At 36.7% G+C, this 22,902-nt stretch overlaps 1 protein-coding gene across 4 annotated transcripts; it reads left to right on the top strand.

Annotated features, from left to right (window-relative positions):
• The first annotated feature begins 88 nt into the window (after positions 1-88).
• Positions 89-22,613, top strand: septin6 (septin 6). Of its 4 annotated transcripts, none has more exons than XR_009274173.1 (11): positions 89-228; positions 1,907-2,021; positions 4,384-4,579; positions 6,981-7,167; positions 8,643-8,804; positions 12,737-12,833; positions 14,310-14,478; positions 14,853-14,985; positions 16,506-16,696; positions 17,580-17,636; positions 18,822-22,613. XR_009274173.1 is itself a non-coding variant. In XM_058797953.1 (11 exons), exons 1-10 carry the CDS (start codon positions 106-108, stop codon positions 18,080-18,082), a joined length of 1,377 nt encoding a protein of 458 aa, XP_058653936.1. In that variant the 5' UTR covers positions 89-105; the 3' UTR covers positions 18,083-18,124; positions 18,822-22,613. The 4 variants fall into 4 exon arrangements, 3 of the variants coding, with proteins under 3 accessions (XP_058653936.1, XP_058653935.1, XP_058653934.1); XM_058797953.1 differs by lacking the exon at positions 17,580-17,636 and adding an exon at positions 18,079-18,124; XM_058797952.1 differs by lacking the exon at positions 17,580-17,636 and having other exon boundaries at positions 21,214-22,613.
• Positions 22,614-22,902: the final 289 nt, after the last annotated feature.

Raw genomic sequence — 22,902 nt, 5'->3', positions numbered from 1 at the left:
CATCAAATGATGTGTAATTCGGATATAGGTTAATTTCGTATATAATTATAATTTGAAATTGTGCGATTACAAAAATAACAGAAGCCGCCATGGTATCAGTCATGAATGGTACAGTCCATCGTATCTGAGTTCGGCTCTGTAGCTTCGCTTTGCGTGCGCGCTGCAGTTTCCTGTGAAGGGTTGATGCAGGAGAGAACCATGGCGGCCACTGAAATAGCGCGACAAGCGGTAAGAGCACTGTTTTATTACAAAAATGTGCTTTCGGTTAACCAAACTTGACTGGCGATTGTTGACAGATATTTTAGCGGGTGTGGCATATAGTGGAATCAAATAGGTTTCGATTTTCATTTATTCGTGAACGTGATGGCCCGTTATCAACAAGCTGATTAATTATACAGTATCTAAACGTCTGTTACTGTTTGTGTACACCGTTAGAATATATAAGCACGTTAATTTGTAAATTTTAAATTATACAGCTATATCCATGCAGCTGTTTTGTGGGAATTGGCTAAATGTTGAGGGCCAACAATAACGGATGAACATCACGGTTTGAAGTGACCACGACTGAGGGGTTTTCAGAAACAACGGTTAAAAAAACAAACCGTCACATTATCGAGCGTCGTTGTATTGTAAAATCCATTTAATTCGTGCGCGTCTAGTACCGTTATATTTAATTGCATTAGCATCCTTGTGTCCCCTCAGCACGCTGGGCGTTGTCTTTCATCAAGTATTTCATACATTAATGTCAGAAACCTGCGTATAAAACAATTTCAGATGGATTTTGTAGCAGCTTGTGTTCTGTTCATTCTGACGTCTCTAATGTGAATACGTAGCTAACAAACATGAGGCAGCAGGCTCGAGCCTGAGCTCAAAATCTGGTAGATATCATAAATTACGTGTACATCAGTCTTTACTACTCAAACCAAGGGTTTGATCCAGTATGTTCTGGTTACAGAGCAGCCAGTGTTGTGTTTCAGTCCTGATGACCCCCTTTGGACTCCTTACAGTTGTCTGGTTTGGGAATGTTGCACATGTGGGTCAGATTGTGACTGTTTGTTCAGTCAATAAGATGCTCTCACAGTCTGACTTCTCCTAGTTGCCTGTTTTGTAGTTAATGAAATGTGCATTTTATGGTGAGTGTTATTCCTCAGTAATCCTCATAACAGAACTGATCATCTGCGCTGATTGGTTCTCACTGAAATGATTGCACTTTTGATTACCGTATATTGCGGTTTAACTTAATGTGTCCATTTGGATAATGGAACTTTATCACGTTAGACGTGTGCTGATTGAATGCTCACTCTTCATTTGTATTATTTTAGCAGAAATCAAATGATTTGGCACGTTCACTCGGCTCATCGCATAGGTCACATATGCAGACACCTACACACCAAAGGATATGTTGTAAATGTGGGCAGAAAGCCTTTCCTGCCAGAGTTTTGGCAGGCCAGGTGGCAGACCTGTGTGAACAATGGTAGAGGAAGTGCTGAAGAATAATATGGCCTAAATTCTACATTTGTGTTATGTTATTTACAACCGCTTTGCTTCATAGGTATCTGCATTACTTCATAATGGTAACATTTGTCTGCGACTGCGAAAAGGTTTACGTGTCTGTTTGCCTGAATGTGGTTTCGACAGTTGAGATCAGGCCGGAAAGAGGAAGTGCACAGAGCTGAACCTTTGAGATCTGTGCCATAGTATTACAACTGATGTCAAAGCTCTTACAATGAGGTGCATGTTATGTACTTTTACTCACTGAGTTGACTGTTTCTTTTTGCATCCTCATAAATTAAGATGCTTACAATGTCTTTCCAGTGCTGAGAGTGAGAAACTCTGCAAGTGATCTTTTTTGGTGGAAGTCATCATGCTTGTTTCATTCATATGGTTTGCTTTTATTTCATCTTAGGGAGAAGGTGCACGTGCCGTCCCACTCTCTGGTCATGTTGGCTTCGACAGCATGCCGGACCAGCTGGTCAACAAGTCCGTCAACCATGGCTTCTGCTTCAATATCCTCTGCGTGGGTGAGTGTGTCATGCGGGAGCTCCTTTTTTCCTTGGGGCGAAACTAACCATTTGCTTCGGTGTATGTCACACCCCTTCACTGTGAACGCATACTGATTCTGTCCTGTGACCCACTTACTATACTAGTACACCGATGGAGAGCAGTTGCAGGAACTTGCGATTCAGTTTCATACCCTGATTTCATGTGTGGCTTGCTAACTGGTTAGACTTTGTATTTCTTACTCTCTAAAACACTTAACAAAAAATAGGGGAAATAATCTTTCAGACAATGCTGTTTTGCATGTTATTTGACCTGTTCAGTAAAATATAATACAAACAAAGCTTCTAGGGGAAATACGCTAGCCTGTGTCATCAAATTTGTCCCTGTACGTTATGTTGTGATGATGAAAATGTTGTGGGAGTCAGTCAAGGTGTGTGCATGTGTTTTGGTTTGGCAGAGAGACTGTGCCAGCTGAATTCGCCTCTTGATTCCAGGTGGTGTTTACTGTAGAGTTAGTTTGGACTAGCGCTGGTGTGTGTATTTCAGTTCAGTGTTGTTTACCGTTGGGTTGTGAAGTTGTAGTTGTTCTAAAATGTATAACAAAGAGGGTGATGTACACACAAAGGAGCAATGCATTTTGAGTAATCAAAAGTGGGTAGAGGAGGCCAGACGTATGCTTAAACACCACAAGGCAGAGTCCGACTGAAGCAGTGTGCAGGTTCACCCTTATTTTTATTAATAGGTGAGTGACGTCATCTGGCCTATACCTGTATGTCCGTTACAATTCCTAGAATAGCTTACTATTTTAACTGGTAACATATTAGGAAAAAAGTGTTTCTGTAGGTTAAAAGGTAGAGCATGGTGCTAACAACACCAGTTTGATTACTAGGGAATGCATGAATTGATAAAATGTATATTTTAAATGCAGTGCAAGTCATTTGTGTCTACTTACTAATTACATTTTCTGTTTATATATTATGTTAAATAAATGTACAGTATTTAAAATGAACACTGTAGTATATTATATTTTGCATGTTTGCTTATTTTTGAATTTACGTTTATAGTAGATATAAAGTTGCAGATGCAAAATTATGTTTAATGTGGACTGCAAGAGAAAATAAAAATTTATATATTTTTAATCACATTTATTTATCATCAGGTTCTTGATAATCTTGTCTTACAAAAACAACAGTGTGATGCAGCAGTTAGTATTTAATAATAACACTGAAAATTGTTTGTAAAATCAACAGTATGCTATGAGGAAATGTTTATGGCAAACTGTGCATCAGGCATTTGATGCCGTCCCCTCACTAAAAGAGGCCTTGTGCCAATAACCCAAGTAAAATTCTAGCTAAATCTTGTGCCTGTGGTACTATGAAGTCTTCATGGTTTTGTTATTCACTTTGTCTTTTGAATTATTTATATGAAGGCAGCATTGTTTCAGACTCTTTGTTAGCATCCCTTAAAGTTCAGGGCATCTTCCAGGGCTTTTATCCCATTTCTGCTAAAGCTCTAAGGAGGTAACAACAGAACTCTAGAAACTAGTGTAAAGGGAATTTGGCAAATGCCAAGAGACTATTGTCAAGCAGGCCTCTCTCTCCTCTCTTCGTTCCTGATCATTCATATGCAGGTTCGGCTTCAGTGCTTCAGGTTTGGTGAATGGTGAGTGCTTTGGCATGCTGTAAATATCATGCAGTGATTATCTGGAGAAGAGATGAGATTCTTGTGATTCATATAACCATCATCTTTGATTGAGTTATGTGATGATCAGTGTGTGATGCCTGCATTACCTTTAATTCAGTTTCAGGTTTTTCATACCTTGTGATAGTCACTGCTCATCAGCATTTGATCTGGGTAGAGTATCGTTGCTTTTATTTTTAGGTGTCAGATGAGGGTTTTTGCTCATGCCTGCAGTGAGGGGCCTGTGGGAATGGGATCTGCAGGCTGAGTTTATGAAGAAATGGCAAATGTGAGCCATCCATATAATTAACATTCTGGTGGTGTTGCATGATGTCCGTTTCTACTGCGCTTGTGGTTGTCAGGAAAGCAAGAATAGGACCTTTAGGCAGACTGAGCCAGGATTGCTGCATGGCTTTTAGACTTTTACACACCGCTTATGCGGGTTAAAATCTGAAGTGTATGCATCAGCAAAATAGTGCACTTTTGTATTAAAGCTGATGTGTGTAATTCTGATGCTAAAAATTCCTTCTATCCTTGTCTATCCTTGAGACAACTATAATATAGCAAAGCTTATTTAATTATTTAAAATATCTCTCATGCCATTATAGAAAAAATAATTAATTAAGAATTGTGTATGTAAATGGTAATATATTTAAAGGCTTAAATTTAGAGCCTGGTAGCTTATTGCTGTGTTTCTTCCAGGCGAGACGGGTTTGGGAAAGTCCACCCTCATGGACACCCTGTTCAACACCAAATTTGAGGGTGAACCTACACAGCACAATCAGCCTGGAGTACAGCTCAAATCCAACACTTACGAGCTGCAGGAGAGCAACGTTCGCCTCAAGCTCACTGTGGTCAACACTGTAGGCTTTGCAGATCAGATCAATAAAGAGGACAGGTGAGGTCTGCTTGTGATCAAATGAGGTTAAGGAAGCCAATGCTTTAGCTGCTTTAAACAGAGAAAACAATCATATGATGATCCAGAATGTTAGTTGTAAGCTTCCACTAGTACGTTTGTCATTTGATTATAAGTAGAATATGCTTACTTATACCTAAAGGGATAGTTCACCCAAAAACAAAAAATTGCTATTAATTTACTCAATCTCAGGCCATCTAAGATGTAGGTGACTTTTTTTTTTCTTCAGCAGAACAGTAAAGAAGATTTTTAGGTGAAAGCGTTGTCCTTGACAATTCACCAAATTTTCGTTTTTGGGTGAACTATCCTTTTAATAATGCATGGAAGTTTGTTGTTGGTTTTAATTGTCAATGTGTGTGAAATATTTTATAAACATAATTCATTATTATTATATGTTAAACTCAGCATGATATGTTTCATAATAGATAATAAACCTCAGATGTGAAACTAAGATAAGCTTTGTTTGTCATTAGTCATGACTGCAAAGAACATTGTCTTGGATTTCTTTTTTTGAATTCTACAACAATTAATGATTGCTTTTTACTGATAAATTAAAAGATTCCACAGAGGATTTGCTACCCTCTAATGGCCTTGTTTATTTTGGGACTTCAGAGTCTTTGATGAATTTTTTAATAAGAAAAAAAACTTAAAAAAGAATGTTGTTCCTGCTTTTCTTGATCTGTCATGTGACACTTGTGTGTGCAGAGCTCATTATGATATAAAGGGTGTATGGTATCAGGAAACCAGATATAGCCCCACTTTCAGGTTTCTGATGCCGTAGGCCAAGAAAGTGCCAGTTATAAAGGATTTTCATGGCGTTCAGATTTGACTGAAACAGCATGTTGTTAAGCTGAATGGTTGTGACAAGCTTTATTTTGCCTGCAGATGTGCTTTTATGAGTCTTGAGTAAGGGTGTGCGATATTGAAAAAAAAAAAAAAGATATCTCTATATGTTTTGGATAACGATAATCAGACAATATTTTGCCGAGTGTGTTATTGTGCTGATATCTGACTACCGTGGACAGCTGCAGTTTTTGATATCCTTCATATTCTGTGTGTCAGTTCACATCAGTGATTTAAAAATTTAACTTTTCATATAAGTTTAAATTGATTTTTACCTTTTATGGCAATTTTACCTTTAATAAAGCCATTTTTTTTTCTAAATGTGTGCATCTTTTGAGTCAAATTGTTACATTTAATCAGTCAATTATAATAATAAGATATTAGAGGCTGTTACCAAACAAATGAAACCAGTATCAACAAAATTATTCTTTGCAGAAGTTGCATCTGAAGTGGCATTTAGATGTATTTACACACTGTTTAATGCAGCTCAGAGGGACATAGAGTGCTTTAACCTGCAGTTACAAATGCATAAAGTTTTGATATTTTAAAGACAAAACATTGAATACTGATATTTCTAATTATTTTAAAATGAATAGATACTTTGAATGTGAAATTAAGCCAGTAGGTGGCAGCTAGTCAGTGCTACTAAGTGAGTCACTGTGACTGAACCAAATAATTTATTTTAAATGGTTGATTCATTCAGGAGCGAAACAACATCGTCATGTCGCTCAGAGATGCAAAACAGTGCTGTAGCTGTTTGGAATCATTTTTTTGTTGGTGAAATGGAGCAAAAATAGGCAATATGGTGTCTAAAACACAAGTCTCTTAATATTATCTTATTGTTTATTGCACTGTTGTATAAAATCAATATAACATTTGTAATCATGCTTATTTTTGAAGAAAAATCGGCACTCTTCGTGTGATTTTAACTATATGAAATTATATATATATATATATATATATATATATATATATATATATATATATATATATATATATATATATATATATATATATATATATATATATATATATATATATATATATATATATATATACATACACACACACACACACACACACACACACACACATTTTCTGCCCCATATCTTGAATTTTGTGATCATTCATCATGCAGTGAAAGAACACTCTAAATGCGCACGCGCTCTAGTCTAGACTTCATCACGTCATGTAAGCATGCACTCCGTAGGTGTTTTGTTTGGTTTTTGCAAAATACTCGATAATTTCAAATTACATATCGTTAAAACAACAATTACAATATTATCGCAGACAATATATATCGCACACCCCTAGTCTTGAGCTATTCAACTATTTATAGATGCCTGAACCAGTACCTTTTCCCCTCAAAGCTCATAGTTTCATTACAGTTCTGTCATAAGCCTGTAGCCTTAAACTCTTTGTATAGTAACACTAATCTTACTTAAGTGTGAGTGTTAAGTGTGTGCGTGTGTGTGCGCGCGTGTGTGTATGTTTTGGCTGGAAGTAATTATTTCCATTTCTTTCATTGTTCAACTTGCAGTTACAAATCTATTGTGGAGTTCATCGATGCTCAGTTTGAAGCGTACCTTCAGGAGGAACTGAAGATTAAACGCACCCTACACAGTTATCATGATACACGGATCCACGCCTGTCTGTATTTCATCGCTCCCACTGGACACTCGTTGAAGTCCCTTGACCTGGTTACTATGAAGAAGTTGGACAGTAAGGTTAGTGATGCATTTTTTTTTTTAAATGTTTGATCACACCTAAGTTTGACCAGTCTGATGATATGGTCAGCGGTAGAAATATCTTCTGCACAACTTCATGACTGTAATTCATACTTTTTTTTTTTTTTTTTTTTAATTCTAGCAAATACAACTTTTATAATTTAACTAATAATATAAGTAACGGCTTAGCATTATTTACTGTTTCACTGCAGAATTGTTGATGTGGGTTATTAAGCATTCAGCTGATGGCTATGCCATGTTTAATGTCATTGGAGCTGTGTAGATGGAGTCAGTGAAGGTCAGCTGTGTAATACTGCATTCTCTTTCATCTCTCTCTGTGCTGCACAGACTCCCTGAACAAAGATGCTCTCTTAGATCTGAAGCTGAGCCTTACAGTTGCCTTGTATGCTTGAGATGAGATGCCTGTGTACTCACACTGTGGCTAAACCTTTATTTAAATTGCCTGTGTGAACCTCACAATTCATCAGTAGTAAATTACAGGAAACAGACCAAGTGTAAATCTAGTGGCCAGGCTACTGAGAATAGTATTTAGATGGTGGTGTGGGTGGCAGGGAGTGTAAAAACTGAGTGAGTGGGATCAGAGCACTCCATATGTGCACTTGTGTGTGTGAGAGAGAGAGAGAGAGAGTCATGAGTGGAGGAGGGGTGTTTGATTATCCCCCCCTATTAGCATTGTTAGCACTTATCCTGCATGGGAAGTTTATATCCCTCACGAGACCTGAGATTAAAGGAATAATTCATCCAAAAATAAAAATAATTTACTCACCTTCAAGTTGTTCCAAAACTATGTCTTTCTTTTGTGGAACACACAATAATTTTTAAAGAACATCCAGGCTTTGTTTTCTGTAATATATAATGAAAGTGAATGGACAGAGGTTCTCCAACTGAACTATCTCTCTATAAATGTCCTCTCTGAATTGGTTTCAAAGTGAATATCAAATAGCTGCATATGCTTAATTCTGTTCCAGTTTGAGACACATTCAAATGTGAGCATGTTGGGCTTATGTAAGCTTTCACAGCATTCTATGGAGTTCATTTTAATTGCATTAGCTGCTCCTAATTAAAAATTTAAAAAGAGATGTCTATTTGTGCAAATACATGTGTCTGCAGCAGCCTCTGCACAAAGTAAATGCAGTCTTTTTCAGCACTCTGTGTGCCATTTATTCAGTTTGCTCAGGCATAAAAGAGGAGAGAAGCTGAGTATCTATATTTATCTGGACTTAGCCAGATGTCCTGAGGTTGCTTTGAGTTGCTTACATCTGTATTTAGTCATTTATTGCCTGAGTGGTTGAAAGTTAGCTGTCTGAAAAGGAAATATTTACTCACTAGAGCTGTTTTGGGTTTTATATGCACTTTGATTGTCATCTTAATTAATGTGTATATAAATTGATTTCATTTCTGATTACTGATTATTCCCAAATGCCTACAAAAAGTCTTTCTCCTCTTATGTACAGGTGAATATCATCCCTATCATCGCCAAATCAGATGCCATCTCAAAGAGTGAACTTGCTAAGTTCAAAATTAAGATCACAAGTGAGTTGGTGAGCAACGGCGTCCAGATCTACCAGTTTCCCACTGACGATGAGACTGTGGCGGAGATCAACTCAACCATGAATGTAAGTAACTTGTATTCGGCCAAAAAATCTTAGTTTTCAGCCGAAACCATTTTGAAGGGTCAAAATCATTGAGCAATGTTTTGCTCATTTAATTAGAGCTTCTCCGATGACACGTTTTGACTGTGTCTGTGTTTTACGTGTGTTCACAACCTGGATAAACTACTCAATAATTGTTTAAACCATAGGAAAATGTAAAAAAACCCAACAAAAAAACTATTTATTACATTTTAATAAATGTATGCAGTGAATTACATACTCCATTTTATTTTCATTACTTTTTTGTCTTTCATTATTTCATTATGTCTTTATTTAACGTATACTTTAATAAATCATTTAAATTTCACAACTAATTAAATTGGAGTAGAAACATGAAATGATTTGATTAATTTATCGATTATTAAATAAACTTATTTTTGGTTTTCAGGAAGATGAAAATGATTTTGGTTTAAGTTCAGTTACTGTTGTTACATGCACTAAATATGATGTTCTTTTAATGTATAGAGTAATAATTATTAATATTGCTTTCATTTGCTTATACAGTGTGTGCAGAATTATTAGGCAAGTTGATATTCTGGTCATATTTCTTTTCCAAGAACATTTTACCAATTCCAAACCACATCAATCTTAATAACTACTATTGATTTTGTATTTAATCATTTATAAGTGATATATAATTGTCCATGAAGGCTGAAAGTCAAAAACTCCTTATTTCAGGTGTGCAGAATTATTAGGCAGGTTTTCTTTTACAGATAAAATGAGCTAAAAAAGAGATTGAACTCAAGAATAAAAGTGAAAAAATTATGAAATGCCCATGAGAAGGATGCAATACTAATGCAATATTAGAATTAGCAAAGGTTAGGTATGACCATTGGGCAGCGAAATGCACATTGGGTCAGCAAGGTCAGAAAAACAGGCGGAGAAGAAAAGACACGTTAACTGCAAAAGAATTAAGAATTAATGTGAAGAATTAGGTGAGAAACCATCAGGCACCGTTTAGTCTCCAGCACCATCATTTTCTAGAACTGCAACCTTCCTGGAGTCTCCAGAATTACAAGGTGTCAGGTTCTCAGAGACTTGGCTTGGGTAAAAAATTCTTTAAAATGACCCTCAATTAATAAGAATAGCATGCTGAAGTGTTGTGAAATACATGAAGACTCTTGTAGGACCAGCATCACATCCTCTTGTGCCACTGTTTGAAGAATTTATCTTCCAGAATCTGGCAGTAAGTTTTAGGAGCTCATTTTAATTCATCTCCTATCCTGAAAAGTCTGTCTTGCAGGATTGATTAAAAATGAGCTCCTAAAACTTACTGCCAGATTCTGGAAGATAAATTCTTCAAACAGTGGCACAAGAGGATGTGATGCTGGTCCTACAAGAGTCACTCTCAACTTATCTGTCCATAAAGCCTATAAATAATTAGTCTTCATGTATTTCACAACACTTCAGCATGTTATTCTTAAGTGAGGGTCATTTTAAAGAATTTTTTACCCAAGCAAGGTCTGACACATTCCACTTGTGGACTCCAGGAAGGTTGCAGTTCTGGAAAATTATGGCGCTGGAGACTAAATGTTTCCTGATGGTTTCTTACCTAATTCTTCACATTAATTCTTAATTCTTTTGCAGTTAACATGTCTTTTCTTCTCCACCTGTTTTTCTGAACGTGCTGACCCAATGAGCATTTAGCTGCCTAATGGTCATACCTTAACTTTGCTAATTCTGTTATTGCTTTAGTATTGCATCCTTCTCGTGGACATTTCATTATTTTTTTTACTTTTATTCTTGAGTTCAATCTCTTTTTTGGCTCATTTTATCTGTAAAAGAAAACCTGCCTAATAATTCTGCACACCTGAAATAAGGAGTTTTTGACTTTCAGCCTTCATGGACAATTATATATCACTTATAAATGATTAAATACAAAATCAATAGTAGTTATTAAGATTGATGTGGTTTAGAATTGGTAAAATGTTCTTGGAAAAAAAATCTCCTTGCTACGTTTCTGAGCCTTGATCATGTTAGGATCCTTGCTGTCTATGGAGAGTCAGGGAGCTCTAGGAATGCATCAAAAATATCTTAATTTGTGTTCCGAATATGACCGAAGGTCTTACAGGTTTGGAACTGTAGGGGAATTTACAGTTAAAAGCCAAGGACCAGGTGTGTTGAATGAAGACCAGGAGTCAGAGATGCGATCAATTAAAGAAAAATTTACTGAAGAAAATAGTTTCTAGTTTCATCAGCAGAAGTCAGCTTCAACACTCTCGATGGAGTTCGTAGGCTGCTCTGTGTACATGTTCCAGACACCAACAGTTATACTCTAACAGTGCTCACTAATTACGTCAATACATAGGTAAGCAAGATTCTGGTTGGTAGATAAACTTAGAAAATCTCCACACATAGATGTAAAACTTGAAGCATATATTCTGGACATCAGGGTGACGGCAAATGATGGTTTCCTCCTAGGGCTCTCTCTGCATCTAGCTGCAAAGACAGACATTCACACACATACACAGAGAACACTTATCTGTACTTCAAGGTTGCCGGGCTCAGCCCTGAATCTTATCAATTTTAACTACACACACAATGAGAGCAGCTTTTTAGAGAGTAAAAAGACAGAATATAGCCATATTAAACTTATTTTCTGACAAGCATAAATTATTAAAAAATAATTATTCAAGAAATATTATAATTAACATTATTATGAGGGCCATTGTAGAACTGCAATCCACTCCTTCAGAACGACTTGAGGGTGAGTAATTAATGACAGAATTTTCATTTTTGGGTGAACTAACTCTTTAAGCTTTGGTGTGTAACTCATCCCACATTGTATGTTTCATTCTGATATGAGTGATACCTAAAATTGTGCAGATAGTTGAGAAAAGGTTTTGCCTTTGTTTCTGTCTAAAATCTAGTTACTATGTGCGATATAAGAGAACAAAATGTACTTGCAGTATTTTGTATTATATGATTACAGAAATAAGATTAAGAATGATGCATTCCTCTTCCACTTGAAATCCTTTTACATAGAATCAATCACAAATGTACTATGTCCTGTTTTGCTTGGAGACAACATAGCTGTATTTGATACTTAAGCGCTTGTCCAGTTCTCATTTCACATCACAGTTCAACAGTTTAAGTGAGAAGGAATCCATATGGTGTCCAGCTTTCCTGCTTGTCTTGTGTTTGCTCACAGGAAATGACACCACATAAGGAGAGGCATTCTTCTTCAGTGGACTCTCACAACATGTTTTTACTGTGGGATAGAGACACTCGTATAGAGCAGGCTGAATGAATGAATGTCAGTTCACCACACAGCCTGTGCCTGCGGGGTTACTGTGGAGGTCTTCCAGTACTGGTTAACCATTGAAAACAAAGATAGCTGACCTCAGGTCCCTTCCCACTCATTTCAAGTGGGATGTGCTCTCATATTTTTTTCTCAGAGGTTTTAAAAGCCAATCTTGTCTAGTAGATGTTATCTTGACAAGGTAACTTTTATGAGGGTTTCGCCACTGTGAGATGTAGTACTTAAGTAGAGAGGTGGATGCTGTGTTATTCCTCTGTGTTAACGCTCTCTTAGAACCATACTGATGGACAGACGAATGCATTTAGTTAAACTACTGTTTTCAGCAGCCATTACTTCAGTCTTTAATGTCACATGATCCTTCAGAAATCATTCTAATATGCTGTTTTGGTGCTCAAGATTTATTTATTTTTTTTATCAATGTTGAAAACAGTTGTGCTGCTTAATAATTTTGTGTAAACCGTGATACATTTTTTTCAGGATTCTAGAAAGTTACACAGGATAGCATGTATTTGTTAATTAAATGGATTTAAATGTTGCATAATCAAGTCGGTTACTGTCAGAACTTAAAATAGACTGGAGTATTTCTGCTAAATTATTTGTTTGTGGGTTTTTTTTTATTTTATGTGCTCTACAGGGTCATTTGCCTTTTGCAGTGGTGGGAAGCACTGAGGAAGTGAAGATTGGGAACAAGATGGTGCGAGCACGCCAGTACCCTTGGGGAACCGTCCAGGGTAAGTACTGGTCACGTCTTCTAGAGGAAATGACACTAAGCTCTTCCCTCTATTTGGCCCTGGCCTCTTTGTTCAGGACATCCAAACCCATCCCGTCCCTCCCTTTCTGCGGCGCTTAGCCTGAACACTCCCTTTCAACACACCATCCTCTTTCTCTCTTGCATTTTTTCACAGCAGGGCAGAATGCTAATGTATTAGGGCTGTCAGAATGAGAAACTGAGCTGTAATTTCCATGTGACTAATCACTGTGGAGCAACAGGAAAATGACGTCACTATAGCAGTGATTGGTTGATAGCGCCGCAATCACAATCCCTTAGTGCAACCTATCCCAAACTGTAGTCTATGTAAATATATTTTAAAACTTAATTTATTCCTGTTATGGTCGTCTTGTCTTAAATGAAAAAGAGGATTTACAGTACAATGATGATAATTTGTCATGTTCAATAAGCTGTACAAATCCACTTCATTCACAATTTGTCCTGTCAGTCTTTGTTAACGTGTGGTATGCATGCAATGATTTGATGTGTAAGATTATAGCAGCAGTGCTCTGACTGCCCTCAGGCTGTCTGTGACATCACTCTGAATCTCTCTCACTCTCTCTATCAGCACATGAAGCCACAGGGCAGCTCACGTGCTCTTACTTAATTTAGCCTGATGGAAGGCTGACATGACTGAGGAAAATATGGATATATGTGATGTGTGTGATTTCACGCATCACTGCTGCTGTGTGTCAATTGTTTACTCGTGCTTTATAGCACATAGTTTACTTGATTAATGCTCAAAGTTACGTGGATTAAAACCATGTAGAATGTGATGCATTTGCATGCAAATGTATATCAGCTTGTGTGCTGGTAAAAAATCCTGTGAACTTTTGCACTGACAAGCACCACTCACGATTTCTTCAGCAAATGTAAAAAAATCTATTTGTTTATACTGTTACAATAACAGCTGCAGGGAATGTTGGTAGTGTTAACAATGCTAGATCACAGCTGGTCAGAGTTATACAAACTGACTGTTAAAAGAGGTCATGTCCTTGTATCAGTGGTATGAAAGGGAATAATGCTATCAAAAGTCACATTTTCCGTAACATCAATATGTTAAAAAGCGTCTATTAGAAACTTTAAAAGTGTCTTTTAGGTTCTGTAAATGGTCACCATTTCTTATAAGCATTTTTTAATCACATTGTCTTTACAAGATTTTTTCTTTTTAAATTCAAATATTCACGTCATACAAAACAGCTTTTATACATCTATAAGAATTAAACACTTGTTGAAAATATATTGATGTACCACTATTACTTAAGATGGTGTCATCTCAACTTTTCCGTAAACTACCCAGATCTTTAACTCTTAGACTAACTCCAACCTTGAAGGTAATGCAGTAATTAATGTGTTATTCCCTTCTCTTTTCACGTGCCGGTATGACTGCTGTAATTGGTAATTTTCCATTGGACATCATGTGTTTTGTGTTTTCCAGTGGAGAATGAGAATCACTGTGATTTCGTGAAGCTGAGAGAAATGCTGATCAGGGTCAACATGGAGGACCTGCGAGAGCAGACTCACACTCGCCACTATGAGCTATACCGCCGCTGCAAGCTGGAGGAGATGGGATTCAAAGACACAGACCCTGACAGCAAACCCTTCAGGTGAAGAGCATCACAATCACACTGAATGATCTGAAAAAAGTTCTCCACCACAACCTATGACAGAAAGATTTATAGTCTGCATTTACAGGCATGGTAAATGTTAAGGTAAAAGGGATAGTTCACTTATATATGCACCCTCATGTCATTCCAAACCAATAAGACTTTGGTTCATCTTCAAAACAAATTAAGATAATTTTAGAGAGACCCTTCATTCAAAATGTCCAGCTAACCAAAACCTAAAAGATCCAAGAAGATTAAAAAGGCATTGTAAAGCAAATCCATATGAACTGAGTGGCTTAATCTCAGCGATTTAATTCATTTTAGGTGAACTATCCCTTTAAAAAAGCCTTTTGTGTGTGGTTTGTTCTGTTCAGCCTCCAGGAAACATACGAGGCCAAGAGGAATGAATTCATGGGAGAGCTGCAGAAGAAAGAGGAGGAGATGAGGCAGATGTTTGTCCAGAGAGTCAAAGAGAAGGAGGCAGAGCTGAAAGAGGCAGAAAAGGAGGTTGGTTTTGTTTGTTTGAAGACTGTAATTATAGCACTTTTGTGACAAATGTAGCCAAAGTGTTATCCACAGCTCATGCTATACATGGTATGTATTAGGGGATTCAACGATACAGTTAGTCCACGGTTCAATACGTACCTCGGTTTTTAACGACTGTTTTCGGTTCGGTTCGGTTCGGTTCTGATGGCTTGGCACATCAGAGTGCTTTTTTGCAACAAATTAACAACAAAACACTCGTGTAAACCTCTGCACACTGGAAAAAGTGTGGATTATTATATATCCGCTTAACATTTCTTTTGAGAGAGGTATTATTTTTTTCAGATTTTTTCCCATGTAATGTGTGTTTCATTCATACTGGACGCAAGAGGGCGCCCTCGTGCAGAAAATCCACATATGCATCATAGAAGTAAGACTGATGATGTTCCAGGAAATCCCTAGTATGAATAAAGACATTGCTATTGCTGTAACTGAATAAAAAGAAGATATAACGTTAAACGCTTTGAATGATGAAATGTAAGGCAAGGCAGGTTTATTTATATAGCACATTTCATACACAATGGTAATTCAAAGTGCTTTACATAAAAGGAAGTAAAATAATCGTAAAAAAAAAAAATCACAATAAAACCAGAAATTTTAAAAACGTTTAAAATGAATTCAGAACAGTTAGAAATAAAAATCATTGTACATAAAATGCAGTGCAATCAGTTTGGACGTAGCACAGTGCTCATTCAACAACTGCACAGATAAACAGATGAGTTTTGAGTCTGGATTTAAAAGTGGCTAATGTTTTAGCACATCTGATCTCTTCTGGAATCTGGTTCCAACTGTGGGCGGCAATGTAAGGACAATAAACACTCACCTGCGACAATATATGGTTTATCTGTGTTCTTCAAGCCATCTCGGGTATTTTCATAATGATTAAGTATATTTGTAAGCCATTTCTAATCGACATGGCCTTTATTACAGTATAGAATATATTTTCTGCCTAATTCTGGGGAAAGGAAGCCACATCAGATCACAAAAGGAAGTTACTTCAAACACTGTTGTGAAGTAAAACAAGTTATAATGTTCTCTTTTGTTGGACAACAAGTTTAGAAAGGCTTATCATTGCATTTCATTACAAGGGAAGATGCTCGGCATGTGTTGCTTTTTCAAATATAAGCGGGGGTGTGTCCTTATCTCAGCATGTGAACTCACGGACACGCACACACACGGCCAATTCTGAGAGTAATAAAACACACGGATATTATTTAAACACAAAACCGAAAAACCGCAGTTCACGAGCGCATATTGAACCGTGGATGTCGTATCGAACAGTTCAATATTATATTGAGAATTGTGACATCCCTAGTATGTATACTGTAGTAGCTGTATAGCTGGTCTGGATTAAACAATCAAATGCATCCAAACATTTTTTTTTTTTTTTTAATTGTCAGTGTATACTTCTATAAATTTAACTATTTTACTGTAGCTTTGTTTGTTCAGTAACATATACTGACTCTGTGGTGTTCACGTCACAGCTTCATGAAAAGTTTGACCGTCTCAAGAAGCTTCACCAGGATGAGAAGAAGAAACTAGAGGACAAGAAGAAGGCTCTTGATGATGAGCTAAACGGCTTCAAGCAGAAGAAGACGGCTGCTGAGCTGCTGCAGGCCCAGACTCAGCAGGCAGGTAGCTCTGCCACACTCAAGAAGGATAAAGAGAGGAAAAAGTAAGTATTGACCTCCACATGGTGCCTAACCCTCACAACCTTCCCTTCCCGAGATACCAGAAGATCACGATGCCGGAGAACATGTGTGAATGTGTGTACATGTGTGTGTGCATTTCACTGGACGCTCAAGTAATATCGCAAGGAACGTTAAATTTAGATAATGAATAATAGTAATGGAGTTGACAGTGCAGTGATATGAAAATGAAAGCTCTAGTTTGAGAATATACACTACTGTTCAAAAGTTTTTATGATTTTGTTTTTTAAGAAAATATTTTTATTCAGCAAAGATGCATTAAATTAGATGTTAGGTTTACAGTAGTCAACATTTGAAGTGGATCAAAGTTGTCCTAAGGCAAGAACGCATTTTGGTTTTAAGACAACTTTGATGAAAGGTTTTGATCCACTTCAAATGTTGACTACAATAGATTAGGTTTGTTTAAAATAAATACTGCCAGTTTTTTTTTTTTTTAAATCACATTTTCCACAAAATACATTAAACAGCACAACTGTTTTCTCTGTATTTTAATTAAATAATGCATGCTTGGTAAGCATAAGATAATTATTTAAACAGCGTCTTACCCCAAGCTTTGGAACAGTAGTGAAGATACTCATATTGTTGTGCATTTATAATATAAAATATTCACTACATCACTTTACATTACCCAGTCTGGTGTGTGGTAGTCTTTTATCACTAGAACATGTTCTATATCGTTATTATATATGCTTTAGAATTCTAATTTTCATGGAATTAAATGATTACATTATTAACAGTACAATATTGCATTGCGATCAAGCACATTCAATCTGAAAAGGGTACTAATAATCAGAGCTCAAATAAATTGCTTCAATAATGCTGGTAATCACTCATGGTTGTGTATTCAAGCTGATTTGCTGCATTCACCTGAGTGTTATATGGGAGGAAGACACTTGCACTGACAAGGTTTACTTTTTTTGTTGTTTTTTCATATCAATCTCTTCTGTTTTTAACTCTTTCTCCCCTTAAGCTTCTTGTATGCCCTCACAAGGCAGCGCTTTTCACAGCAATGAGATACTGAGGAAACACTGTTAATTGTTGGTGTCATGCAATAAAGGTGCTTTTTATTTTTGCAGTACATAATGTGCAGGATTGTCCAAATCCAATATTTCAGATCAAACTTACAGCCTTTACATTAACAGTCCAGATTCTTACCACTTTCTCCTCCACGCTCCTGAGTGTTATTTATTCCTGTGTATATATCAAAGATAGCCAGAGAAATGGTACAGTTTTCCTCAGTGCTCTTGCAGGGCAGGGCATGTAGAGTATTGTTGTTTGATGTTGCATGTAAGGTGTCTTGTCTAGTTTGTGCACGTGTCATGTACGTCTCATCCATGCTGTTTTCCAGTTAACTCCTCACCTGCTCCCAGTCCTGCATGAGACACCTTATGCTGGTAAGGCTTTCAAAGTATCTCTTAAGGCACAAACCCTCATTCGGGAGGGAGCTAAATTACAAAAACACATGTAATGATGATGGTCAGTTAGACTGATCCTGTAATTGCGGTGTTAATTTACTGCAGTAGTAATTACAGCTTTTCCTATTCATGCTTAAAAGTGATGGTAATGTGAAGAACATCTCTGTGGCAGCAGCAGCAGGGGATATTATGTCACCAGCGCCAGGCGAGAGTTTATTGCTCTCTCTGTGTGATGTGCAGCCATCTGCCATCTGAATCCATAACAATCTGCTGTTGTTTGCACTCCACTGCTCTTCCACGATCTTGCACAAAAGAGCCTTTAATGGCTCGGCTCCTACAGCTGGGTCACACTAGTCCACTACTTGGCCTTAAAATAATGCTGTTGAGTGAGCCATCCCTTGCCACAGACATCTTAGCAATAGTTAAAGAACACAATTGTTAAAGTTGGGATATCCGGTTCATGTACGTAACACAACAGAAGAGACCTTGTTATGAATTTTATCTGGTAAAAAAAGAGAACAATTCTAAGCCTTACCGCATACACCCCCTGCAACCGCTTTGAAATGTTTTAACAGATGCGCGACTAACATTTTGGATCATTTTTTTAAATTAATGTGTGAATACAACAGTGTGTAACCTGTAGGGAACAATAATCTTCCTTCTCTCTCGTTTCCAGTTCAGGATTCCTGTAGAAAGTGCTCCCCCTGCCCGCTGTGAATGAGCTCTTCCCCCCTCAGTGTTCCTGAGCCATGCTGTTCCCGTTCTCTCCCCCCCCCCCCTCTCTCCTGTCCCGTCCCCCCAGTTTCATGCATAACACAGCTGAGGAGGGATAATAACTGTGAATGGAATCCTTCTTTAGATTAACTCCTTTTTTAGATTGTTTAACTCCTAAAAAATTTTACATGCGATTTTTCTTTGTTTTACTTGCTGTGTTATGATGTCATGATGATATTGCTTTGTTCTGCATGACTAGTGTTTGATTCAACTTTAACATGCGTGGCTACTGTTGTTGTGGGTATGCAGTAGTTGAGTACACAGGTTAAAATGGGACAAATTCTATTAGTAGTACCATAATTGTCATTAGTGTTATAATTGGAAGATGCATGAGCTGCTTTCAGTTCAGTCATGCAGTGAGATTTAAGGCATTTTACCCTGTTTTCTAATGGAACATGATATTTTGTCTCATTTTAGCTCATGCATGTTATACAGATGCTGTCTGGTGATCTGTAGCCATACCTCAATGTTTTTTTTTTTTTTTTTTTTTTAAACTGTTATTGCTATGCTTGTATTAGTTTAGAAAAACTTTGGCACATCTCATCCAAATGTAAGCACCTTTTATAACTCTTTATTTTTGTGACATTTTATTTTTCACAAAATTAATTAAAAAAAAAAAACTTTCTAATAAATATCAATTGCGAAAGGATCAATATTTGTATCAGTAATAAAGGGCATTCTTTCATAAACCTTTAAACTGTGGGAAAGTCATTGTGTATGAATATCAGACAATTAATCCTACATTTTATTATTTGCATTATTCATAAAAGTGTGCATGTTTATGCACTCAGGGTGACATGGCCGGTGTTTGATTTGCTTACTCTGTATTGAAAAATCTTGATTCCTCAATTTATGCTTTGATTATTTGCTTTAGGAAGGAGCTGGACTTTCACCTATGAAGCAATTTATTACATCTTAATGCTTAACGGAGTATATATAATGAGACTAATCATACATCTGAATTTATTTTCTAAAGGTTTGGCCTGTATTCTCAAGTGAAGTAATTTGACCACCACCACAAGTCAAATGACATAAACGTCATTATAAGATCCTTGTATGAGGAAGTTTAGTCTAGGCGAGTTTTCTGAGTCACTGCACAGTTACAGTTAAAGATAGACTGTTCAGCAAAATCAAAGTGATTCTGTTGGTTCTATGCTGGATGACAGTGTTTTATATTGTATCTGGATGCTGGTCTTTCGACAAGTGGTATTGATGTGATTGATATTTATCATCTATTAACGCTTTTGCTCCCTCCAGTGTCCCTGCTCACTGCAGTGTGTGTATTTACTTTCCTTTGCAGTAATCCCTGGCTCTGCACTGAGTAGTATGGCTTTGATAAGGGACCAGGCCCAGACTCTTTGGTTAACCGGTACCCAAAGGCTAAGGGGAGGCAGTGTGGACCAAGCCCTCTGCGTTTCTCATAAATCACCTCTTGTATTTTGATTTTTGGGCTCTTTCTGCAGCTTTTACTAACATTTGTATTTATTGTGTTACCAAAACCTTTGCTTAAGGCTGTGCTTTTTTTGTGGTGTGATTTTTGATGCTTTGTGTGACTAATATGCTTAAAGGGAATAGTTCACCCAAAACTTAAATTTGCGAAACCTTTAATCACTTCAGGCCATCCGGGATGTAGATGAGTTTGTTTCTTCATCAGAACAGATTTGGGTAAGTTGGCATAACATCAATTGCTCACCAACGGATCCTCTGAAGTGTGCCGTCAGAATGAGAGTTCAAACGGCTGATAAAAACATCACAATAATCCACTCCATTTCATCAGTTAAAGTTTTTACCCATTCACTTCAGAGAATCCATTGGTGAGCAAGTAATGCAATGCTAAATTTCTTCAAATCTGTTCCGACGAAGAAACAAACTCCTCTACACGAGGGCGAGAAATTCTTTAGGGTGGTGAACTATTCCTTTAAAGTTTGTGCCGCTTCAGAGAGGTGGGGAGGGAAAATGCAATCATTACAATCACTGTCCCAGTTAAGCTGTTTTATTCTTCGCTAAGCTTTAGATTGTGTTAATGTTGACCACAATTTAAAATATAGAATGCAAGATGAGCTAATCCATGCACATTTAAAAGCAAATTCACAATGCATTTGAAGTAAGGCAGAAGGACGGTGTGTTCCTATCCGCCCACATTTCGAATGCTTCATGCTTTTGGCTGGCAAAAGAAAAATCCGAGTGCCCATTTCCAATTGACTGAATTAAACTTGTCTTCCCACTGGTGCTGTTGAGTTTAGTGGCCTCCTGATACTTTCTCTAATCTGCGTTTGTCTCCTCTCTTCTTCTAGCTTCTTTTAACTCTGTCTTGGCCACCTGTTGGAAGAGGGGATTGCAGCTTCCACGAGAACTAAGCGTCCACTCCTCTTCTTCCTGTCTTTTTCACTCCGTCAGCCTTGTTTGAATATTTTATTTCATTGTTTTTTTTTATTTTTAAACTTTCATGCTGTGTGCCCTGTTGAACATGGCCTTATGTGGGCTTAACATGGTATTTTTCAACAAATATTAGCTCTGTTTCCTAATTAGGGCATGCTAAGCAGTCCCTCATTAGTATTTTTACAGGCATCTTTGCTGGTGACACCAGAGCCAAAGCTCTAGTAGAAAGGCTGTGAACTGAAGGAGTTTTTTCAGTTTAGCTTTTTATGTCTATGATATTGCCTTGCAGTCTCAATCTGTTCAATTAAACAATCGTTTTGTTTCTTTCATGAATACATGTGTTTGTGAATGAACCTGCATGTCCTCATCAACATTAACACAGAGTAAACTGTGGGGAGCGAGCGGATACTAACTTATTTGCAAACACTATGTATAATTTAGGGTGTGAATTAAGCTGAGTAAGATTATCTTTAATACGACTTGATGACATTTTGACACGCTGGCTGTGAATTTTGAGAATATTCCAAAGAAAATGGGCCCGAAAGTTCCTGATTGTTAATGAAGCAAAATGTGTTAAGCGAGAGATGTTTAATTGTAATTTTAATGAGAATCTTTATTTGAAAGCATGAGGTAAATATAAGCAAAATCTGAGAGGTTTGTATTGTATGTTTTGTAATGCCCTATACATTTCAAGTCTTAAATAGTCTCAGCAATATAGTTATACTTTATTTAAAATATAATCTTAAAGAATAATGACGCACCTATCGAAATACCATGTAGGTCACATTCAGTGCCACTTTTTTATATTCTTTATCTTCTGTTCTTTTGCATGCCCTGAACATACTTTTGTTTAATATATGGAGTTATTCTTTGCTTAGACATATTTACACTTCAGTGCTTCTTAATTTGGACTATTTTATTACATGTATTTATTCCAGGTACAATGTGCAGTTACATTCGATTCCCATTTTGCCAGATATTGCGTTTAGATATATGTCAAGGGTTTTCAGTCATTTAATTTAAAATAAGTCAGTTACGAGGTACAGACAGTCATGCATATGTGCAGTACATATAATTTTTAAGGACCTATTTTGCGTATCAATGTCGAGACATGTTTTACTGATTAATGACATTATTGACAAGTGACTGTTTTCTGTGTGAAACATTGTCAAAACTGACCTACATTTTTCTAGTCATCTTCCATATTTTCCCCTTAATGTCAATTACCCCCACCCCTGTAATACAAATTTGTGAAATATTTAACTGTAGTAAGATTCCATGGTGTACATTTTCAATAAAACATTTAAAAACCTGATATGCTATTTCATAATTTACCCTCCAAAAGATATATATATACATACACACATACACTTTTTTTATATATTATTATACTTATATATATATATTACTGATTTTACCCTAAAACAAGTATGAGTTCAAATTTATATAAAATATTTAAATTATATATAAATATAAATAATATCATAAATACAGCTATTGTAGGAATTATATGAAGAAAATTTATTGTAAGTCAGTCAATTCATTTTTCACGCAATACTGCTAAGATGAGAGGAAAATTAAGGATTTAAATGCTATGACCGTAG

Source organism: Onychostoma macrolepis, chromosome 14 (genome assembly GCF_012432095.1).
Source record: "Onychostoma macrolepis isolate SWU-2019 chromosome 14, ASM1243209v1, whole genome shotgun sequence".
In the NCBI taxonomy this organism is placed as follows: domain Eukaryota; kingdom Metazoa; phylum Chordata; class Actinopteri; order Cypriniformes; family Cyprinidae; genus Onychostoma; species Onychostoma macrolepis.
This window is presented reverse-complemented; position numbering and strand designations above follow the sequence as displayed.